This window comes from Topomyia yanbarensis, chromosome 1 (genome assembly GCF_030247195.1).
Source record: "Topomyia yanbarensis strain Yona2022 chromosome 1, ASM3024719v1, whole genome shotgun sequence".
Classification (NCBI taxonomy): domain Eukaryota; kingdom Metazoa; phylum Arthropoda; class Insecta; order Diptera; family Culicidae; genus Topomyia; species Topomyia yanbarensis.
In genome coordinates this window covers 12040823-12050384 of record NC_080670.1, presented here as the reverse complement: position 1 = coordinate 12050384, position 9562 = coordinate 12040823, and the positions used below count along the sequence as shown (strand labels likewise).

Genomic DNA, 9562 nt, shown 5'->3' with positions numbered 1-9562 from the left:
CCTCGCTTGTTGGCCCTGCATGCATCAGGTTATCATTGCAAGTGAAATAAGAGAGATGATTTTATTGCCTACAACTTTGTCGAAGTCTGCAAAGCAATCCAACCTCCTAAGGAGAAGCTATTAAACATTTTATGAACTGAAGTCTGAATCAGTCTTGCATAGGGTCTAGCAGTACATGGTGATTTACACGAACTTTTTTGCGAAGTAATAGTTGGGTTTGGCTGAATAGAATATTTGGAAGGATTTTAGTGAATTATATGAATCATCTTTTGACTATTAATGCGGTGAAATTAAATAGAACTAATCAGTTTCATCGCATGAATGGCGCCAGTATTAACTTTTCAATGAAGAGAGATAGAAATTAGGTGTCTTCTATAAAGTTGTAGAACAGACCTTTTTCTTGTAAATATATCAATATTCTACCTATCTTTGTTTACAAATTAGTGCTGTTCGGCTCCATGCAAAACTGACTCAAAGATCGCTTCATTAATAGTTTAATAACTTCAGCCAAGTAAGTTAAATTGATTTGCAGTCTTCGACAAAGTTATTGCAATGATAAACTGATGCTTATAGGGTCAGAATACAAAATAGTGGGCTTTCTCCAAAAGAAATATTGTCAAAAAAATCAATACAAACTTCAAACACGTTGGTCCGGTAGCTAAACTTATTAGATTTGGTTCAAATTTGGTGCAGACACTCCTGTTGGGATTAGGAGCTCAACTTAAGGGTGGGTCGATGAGGGTCATTTTGGAGGTGAGCAGCGACGAAGATTATAACTCCTACACGAAGTGATCAAAGGTCCTCTTGTGGCTAGCAATCATTGAGAAGGGAATATACAAGCAGGGCTTCTTTTCTTCGCCTTTTGCGGTCTACGGGGTGGTGTTCATCACGAAGTGCTTACCAGAAGCTGCGACCTTCATAAGGTAACACCATCCAAAAGACGAGGGCGTGTTCTGGAGATGGGGTGCTTGAAGATCCCAGGTTGTCCTCCTTCTGGTGTGTGAGGAGGATCTCGGAAATTTTGTTTTGCCTGAGGCAGCACAAATTCTCCCATGCATTCTATGATCTTGCTAGTCGTCCAGAAACCAGCTCAGTTTTTGTATATTGAACTAGGACTGTTTTTGATGCAATTGCTACATTTTAGTGAACCTAAAAACTTATACAGTAAATCTGGAATGTGGGCCCAAGGATCCTTTAGTTTTAGGACAAAGGATTCTTCATTTCCACCATCAAAGATCCATCAGATCCATAATCAAGAGTTCCGAGCCCGGGATTCAAGAATCTGGAGGATCAAATAGGATGTTATTCATCTAGAAATGTCCAGGTTGTAGATTGGACTGCTTCTGTCCACGATACGATTGCTACCTTTTGGTGAACCTATGTAGGATCGTAATTTCGTTCTGAGTTGTTACTGGGTCAGCATACCGAGTCCCAGTTATCGGGTTTTGCTAGGTTATCGAGATATCGTAAAATGTATGATGTAACGCGGTGATGTTCCAGGATCCTTGACTTGTATTCCAGGATTATTGAGTTCCAGCATTCCTCTTGATCATGGAACTGATGGATCGTTCTATGATCAAGAGGAATGAGGAATGAGCCCCGAGATCAAAGAACCTGGAACCGAGGACCAAGAATCTTTGACTTCCAGTATTAAAGACTCAAGTTCCAGTACCAGAATCATCCTTAGCCACATGTATCCTTCGATTTCAAGATCTAAGGTCCTTGAGCTCCAGTATCACGGATCCGTCATCTGAAAAGCAACGTCGCGAATCGATTGTGCGCAAGCACCTGGAACATCCTCAACTCGCTCATCGGGACATCGGGAAGCAACTCGGAATCGTACAGTCAACGGTGAGTCGTTACTACCATACTCTGAGCATCGAATGGATGGTCTCTTAGAGAGCAGGATCACAAGCTTGTAGTGAAAGCGTTTAAGCGGAATCACAATGCTTCACGGTCGGGGATGTGGTCAAAAAGTTGACTCCAAGTCTTTCGTTCAGAGAGCCAAGGACCGGGAGGGACTGCATGATACGTACAAAATGCAGAAGGCGGCAAAATACGGTGGGAAAGTCACGGGCCCGGAAACTGTACACCCAGGTCCTGGCGAAGCATCATCATCCTATCATGGATGATCTCGTCAAGGCGGAGGACTTTCGGCAGCTTTCGGGGCTACTTCCCCGCCCAACACAAGTTTGATGTTCCGGAGGAAGGAAGGAAAGTTTGCCAATAAATACATGATTTGGCAAGCGATCTGCTGATGTGGCAAACGGAGTGCGCCGTTTGTGACTACCGGGACTGCAAACTGGGAGATCTACCTGCAGGAGTGTCTATGGAAGCATCTGCTTCCTCTGTTGAAGCAACACGAGGGCCCTACGATTTTTTAGCTTCGTGGCACTATTCAAAGCCAGATGTTGTACGGTCCACTAAGTAAGCGTTTTTTTCGGTGATCCAATGTGTATGTTTGAACAGAAAAGTATCAAATTCCTGTTGAAAAATTTGATTTTAAATCGTCAAAGCACTGGATTTTGACACTGTAGTTCAGCTGACTTAGAAGGCGATTCTCAATATCTGTTCCAATGAAGTTCGACCGAATTGACAGTTGATGAGATAATCAGTTGAAAAGGGCGTTTTCGAAGCGGTTTACTTGGATCTGAAAGGGGATCGAAATAATTAACTCATTCCCAGCTTGCTTGAATACATTCCTACTGGTTCTTGTACTTAATGAGCTGAGCATAGATTAAGCTGTTTTTTAAAACCGCGTTAATTGTAAAATTTGCGAAAAAAAACTTCGTTTGTCTTTTGGCTTCAAAAGAGCTTATTTTTGCTATAACCGTGTTAATTGCGAAAACCCTGTAAAGAAATCCGTGTACAAAAACCTGCAAAAAAACTTAGGGCATAGCATAATTTTTAATTTTTGGGACCAAACAGATCATCTCGGAAAAATGTAACATTCCCCACTTGGTAGTAGTTGCTCTAGCTCTCACGAGGATCCCAAATCGACTAGAAATTAGGATTAAAACACGCTTTGTTTCACTTCAGCTGCGTTCAATTACTCGATTTGCACCGGCATGCAGCATGACACCGCGGCAACACGTGGGAAGGTACACCTCTATATGTATGTGGCAACATCGATTGATCTTACGTTCCGAGTGCGCGCACGTGAGACCAAACAGAAAAAAAGCCGGAAGACTTCACTGGAGTCACCGGGTAGGCCCGACTCACTGCGGCAGGCATGTGAGAAAGGAAAAAAAGCAAGAAACAAAAACATAAAAAAACGTGCTCTCGATGCTCATAACTCGATTGAGCGGGGAGCTGCTACCGCGCAGAAGCATAATCGGCTGCAATTTTGAAGCGAGCGGGAAGAGGTTTATAGGCTCTTATGAGTTCGCGTTTCGCGCGCAGATTATGGAGGCGGCAATGATGATGGTGATGGTGATGACGATGACGACGGTGACGACGACGACGACGGCGGCGGTGGCAACATTGATGATGTTGAGAAGGAAGGAGATAAAACAGAGAGTGAGAGCATAGTCAAATCAAAACACAGAGGACCAACAAAAAAAAAGGAAGGCAAAACTTACTTGCTTATGCGCGCCCGGACCCTGAGTAGGGGCTTTGTGCAGTCTGGGGTTGCCGTCGTCGGTTTAGGTTGGCTTCTGGGACCGCGTTCGACACCGTCAGTCAGTTGCGATCCGCGAAGCAACCGATAGACAGCAACCAATCGACGGTTCACCGGATAGTTTACCCGATTCCGCGTATAATTGAGAACTTTCGATTTCATTGAGCGCAACACAGATTTTAGTGGGTCTGTAAGGTGTCCATAAAATCTAGGTGTGACATACGGCATCCGGGACGCAATTAAGTTAACACCTAGATCGGTGCTGTGAACGATGTTGACGATCTTTGCATGAAATTTGTGCTAAGCGTGATCGTTAATAACAACAATAAATAAGTGACAGCTCGAAGTGTAAAACCGTGGACGAACGACAGAATTGATGAACTTCCAAGTCGGCCAAATATTTAATTGATTATTAGTCTAAAAGTGAGCTCGGCACCGGGAAATGTGTTAAATTTTGGACCATAACTTCCGTGACACTAGAGAAATTCATCAGAAGCTTACACAAGGCCGGCCTACTGTGACAGCTGTAGAAAAGGAAGAGGAAGTAGAAGCAGAAATGCACGGCGCACTCCAATTCAGTAGTGAAAGTCGCAAAAGTTAATCCACGAACAAGTGCAGCAAAGACTTCTTAGTGCTAACCGTACCACTGCGGGGCACAAACCGTGGTGAGCGGATCCGGAGAAGTTGCCATTTTCCTGTAATTTGGATTAATGTGAAACGATTGATTGAAGCAGACCGACGCGGTGTTGTTGATTGGTGCGGTAAGTGGATTAATGCTACGAACCCATGTTATATCCTACGGGAGGGTCTGATAAGTTTCGATCAAGGTTTCAGATCGAAGGTCGACGAAAGGTGAAAGTACAATCAAATACTGGGGGGAATTATGATTAAATCGTTTGTGATTGTCACCTTGATCTTCTGATAGGTTGCGCTCAAACAGATCTGTTAACTTCTCCAAATTATTATAACAATTGCCTCTGGACCATGTTTGACTAGTTGAGAGTTATCTGACACGAATTCAATCTGCTCAAAATATCAAAAATTGCACCGGATTCATAAAAAAATCGGTATTCCTTAAATTTGAAAATTTATTTCAATCAACTTCCAGGTATAGTCATCCCGAGCGAACGAAAAGCCCACAATACCCCCATGCTCATGGGGTTTGACATGGGTGTATGAAATGGGTTCAACCCATGAAAACACCATCACCATAATCCGGTAGATCCCGCATAAAATGCCATATGTTGGTATATTTATGGGTTACAGAGACCATTTTATGGTATCTTGATGGTTGTGAATTTTGGCACGGACCATGTTCAAGGTCTTTTCAAGGGGCTATGTGGTGTTTGAACCCTTGAGTATTTGCTCGGGATACTACCTCAATTCACAGATAATAATAGGTTAGTTCCAGATTACGCTTCTTACCTCCAATCGGTCTGGAGTAAGCAAGAGCAAGAAATTGCTCCTTTTTACTCCGGTTTGCTAGCAGAAGAAGAAAAAATGGAAGAAGAGCCATTTTGCCATTTTTAAACCATTTTGCGCATTAAGGGAACAAGACCTAACCTAAATTAAGTTTGATTTTTGTGTTTCGGATTCATCTCGTCAGTAACTAGCACCAACTGGGTGTCGATAAATTGATTGTGTTGTGTTGAATTCGAAACACAATAATCAGCCTTAGTTTAAATTAAAACTTGTGTCCTTAATGCGCAAAATGGTTTAATTCCATTTTTTCCTTGTAAATTTATTGCATAATGGCAGGCGTTTGGTTCTTCAACCAGAAGACAAGATTTCGTTTTCGCTTTCTCGTTGACTTCTGTATTTGCTTCCCAGGACAACACTTGGGGCAAGCTAGTTGCGTTAGGCGTTCACATGTGTCGTGTGAACTGCTTTGGATTTTTGTGTGCTAATTTAGGAATATACATTATATAATTAGATACCCAGTCATTTGGGTATTCCATTTTGAGTGTGCGTTTCTGATGAAGGAAGAAAGTGAGCTCCATCATCTTACTGGAGTCTCCAATTAGGGCACCTTGGATTTGGCATCTAGTGCATATTAGTTCTGTATTTTAGATTGAGAGCGAGTACGATTTTTAATCCCGAGTAAACGATAAGTCCATAATACCCCTAGATTCCCATTATAAGGTGTTTTGATGGTGTTTGTAATGGGATCAACCCGTGAAAAAACCATCGTCTTAGATCTCATGTAAAAACAATTTTTTGGCATATTTATAGGTTATTGCGACCATTTTATGCTGTTTTGATGGTTGTTAAATTTAAATTAGTAACGGAACATTCGTGGTTTTTTTAAGGGGTTGTATGGTGTTGGAGCCCACGAGAATTTGCTCGGGATCTCACGGACGTCTGTATGTTGGCGTTTGAGACCGCGTTTATAAATTCGTTAGTGCTAACACTTTGACTTAATGGCCGGTTAGTTCCAGTTTACGCTTCTTACCTCCAATCGGTCTGGAGTAAGCAAGAGCGAAAAATTGCTCCTTTTTACTCCGGTTTGCTAGCAGAAGAAGAAAAAATGGAAGAAAAGGATATAGGAACGATTTTCGCACTGGTTGTTCCGAAGTACTTCTAGCTTTTGCTCGTGCTGGAACAAATTTGAACAAAGTCAACTGCTAACTTTGGGAAAAGCTTTTTCTTTCAATTAATATTCCACTTCGCTTAGAGACGGTCGAATATTGCAACCTTTGAAATCAATCGATGTTGTGTTGAAATTTTTACGCGCGAATCGCCTTGAGATTTGTTTATTTTCTATGTTCGCATTCCTTGCTGTGGGAATAGAAATAACGGTTCTTTGAAATGTCGTTTCTCGCGAGAATTGTAGATTTTGGTTACATATTCCGACAGATGTTCACTGTGACGGGTTCGGAGATACCTAAAAATCGAACTGGTACATTTTAATTAATAATAAGTTTCCTTATTCAATAAATTGGCATTTCGAAAATGGCGCCGGTGTGGTCAGTAGCAAGCCTGTTGGGTTCTACGCTCAGTGAGTCTAGATTTATTCCCAGTAGCGGTCGTTGGGATCTTCTGAGGTGGAAAATCTCTGGTCACGTCTTAATTCGTAGAAGTAAAGTCGATCCATGTGATATCTAGGGTTCAGATAGTGAAGTCGCCTCTCTGGTGTCGGTGATAGGTACTCAGAGCGGAACGAGACCGATGGAAAAATAACAATAAGAGACATTTTTACCATTTGGACGTATATGTGTTTAAGTGGGTAGATTTTTTTTACTGCGTTTTCTGACACATATTCCAAAACAAAATTTCTCGAAAGCGGAAAGGCAAAATAGATTGAGGGTTTTTTCACTGTTATACAAACAAACTTTTGTCTTGATTAACAATTTTTAGTTGCATACAAAAACCCCTTCACCACTTCCCTCCGGCTCTTTGAAGTTGCCAATGCAAAAAAAGGATGAAAGGTGATTCCATGGATTTCTTTCAATTCTTCGCAATAATTTCTTGAAATTTAGTCTTTAGATTGATAAAGACGGCACTGTTTTATCTCTAGAAGAAATCAATGATAACTGACAAGTATTTGATTTGGCGACAATTTGATTGTGAAGAATACAAGGACAATTTCCTTTGCACATTAACGGCAAGGGTACTGTTGCAAAAGAACGTTGTTCCTTTTATAGAGTAGTCCTACTGGAGCTGTAGAGCTGGATTTCATTCACTACAATTTCAGAAGATAGGGCAATGATTTATCGTGTGGGAACAAGCGTTTATATGTTCGCGCTTAAGACAGTGTTTATAAGTTTATAAGTGCTTAAACGTTTACTTAAGGGGATCTCATCAGTCAGATTAAAACAATCGATATTTTGTTTTGGTTTTTGCTGAAGCAATTGTTATCAGAGAATATTCTTACAGAGTTTCAGAGTATAGCTGATTAATAACTCATGCCTGTGAGTTTCGCTTAAATTGATTTTCTTCTAAAAACATTAAAACCCATTTCATGAAAACCATGTTTTTTCAAAATTTCGTGCACGATTACTAAATAAAATGTGAAAGCCATATGTACAAGTGAAACACTGTTTTTAGATAATTCAGTTGTGCACAGTCTGAATTAAAAATTGTTATAAATTTAAATTCATTTTGCAATATTATTAACGCACTTTCTGCTAAAAAAGGCCGCAAAATTGAGTACTTTATGAAACAATTACTAAAATATTTAAAATTTTAAACTTTCAATCACCACAATAGACTATACTGCTCAATAATCACCATTTTTATTAATCTTGACATTCAAAAAAACTTTTTTTTGTTGAATAAAAATATGTTCGAAAATAAGCAAAAAAAATCATTTGTTTCTTTTGTTGGTTTCACGTTCCAAAATATCTTTAAAAACACCTTCCCATGAACCACTGAAAAAGACACCTTCTTAACCACCGGGGCATTTCTATGTTTGTGAGATCGTGCGCGTGAGTTTGTGTGCATGATTGCAATGTTCACGTTGGTAGTCAGGCTTGCATTATCGCGCAGGACTCGAGCGTTTGTATGTTAACGGGTGTGACCAGGTGGGCGTGTGTCGAGTGAATGTAAATTCGCGAGGATAAATTTGTTTGTATAACAGTGTAACCGCTTGCATATTCATATGGATTTTATACGATCGCACGAATCGCGATTTGGATTGCACAATTAAAATCTAGTAAGTTCTGAGTTACCCCATATCACTAGAATATACAATCAAGTCACTATGAGACTTGGTTTCTAGGACCAAAGGTAGCGGCTTCCGGACATGGCCGATGCGTGATCGCGATTGCCTGGTCGTATGCATGACCAGATTTGTATTATCGCAAAGGGCACAAGTATTTCTATGTTTTCGTGTTTGATCGCGTGGGCCGTTTTTTTGTCGTGTATGCTAGCGTGTGTATAACTACACGTATCTGAATTCATTTATATAACCATGGAACCCTTTTAATATTCGCGTGGACTTTTGAATGTTCGCACGGCATCATTTGCAATAAATTTTCAAAAGGGAAAATTAGATTAAATCATTTTGCGCATTAAGGGAACAAGACCTAACCTAAATTAAGTTTGATTTTTGTGTTTCGGATTCATCTCGTCAGTAACCAGCACCAACTGGGTGTCGATAAATTGATTGTGTTGTGTTGAATTCGAAACATAATAATCAGCCTTAGTTTAAATTAAAACTTGCGTCCTTAATGCGCAAAATGGTTTAATTCCATTTTTTTTCTTGTAAATTTATTGCATAATGACAGGCGTTTGGTTCTTCACCCAGAAGACAAGATTTCGTTTTCGCTTTCTCGTTGACTTCTATATTTGCTTCCCAGGACAACACTTGGGGCAAGCTAGTTGCGTTAGGCGTTCACATGTGTCGTGTGAACTGCTTTGGATTTTTGTGTGCTAATTTAGGAAGATACATTATATAATTAGATACCCAGTCATTTGGGTATTCCATTTTGAGTGTGCGTTTCTGATAAAGGGAGAAAGTGAGCTCCATCATCTTACTGGAGTCTCCAATTAGGGCACCCTGGACTTGGCATCTAGTGCATATTAGTTCTGTATTTTAGATTGAGAGCGAGTACGATTTATAATCCCGAGTAAACGATAAGCCCATAATACCCCTAGATTCACCCCCATTATAAGGTGTTTTGATGGTGTTTGTAGTGGGATCAACCCGTGAAAAAACCATCGTCTTAGATCTCATGTAAAAACAATTTTTTGGCATATTTATAGGTTATTGCAACCATTTTATGCTGTTTTGATGGTTGTAAAATTTAAATTTGTAACGGAACATTCGTGGTTTTTTTAAGGGGTTGTATGGTGTTGGAGCCCACGAGAATTTGCTCGGGATCTCACGGACGTCTGTATGTTGGCGTTTGAGACCGCGTTTATAAATTCGTTAGTGCCAACACTTTGACTTAATGGCCGGGACGTTTCTATGAATCTCCGATCGTGGGTGGAGGCGATGAT

The 9562-nt window shown here is 40.4% G+C and overlaps 1 protein-coding gene across 1 annotated transcript in view; it reads left to right on the top strand.

Moving 5' to 3' along the window:
* Positions 1-3113: 3113 nt before the first annotated feature.
* Positions 3114-9562, top strand: part of LOC131693581 (uncharacterized) — a 49403-nt gene continuing 42954 nt past the window's right edge. Inside the window, exons 1-2 of the mRNA XM_058981509.1 lie at positions 3114-3234; positions 3403-3519. Coding sequence (XP_058837492.1) covers positions 3114-3234; positions 3403-3519 — 238 coding nt within the window. The remainder of the gene's footprint in view (positions 3235-3402; positions 3520-9562) is intronic.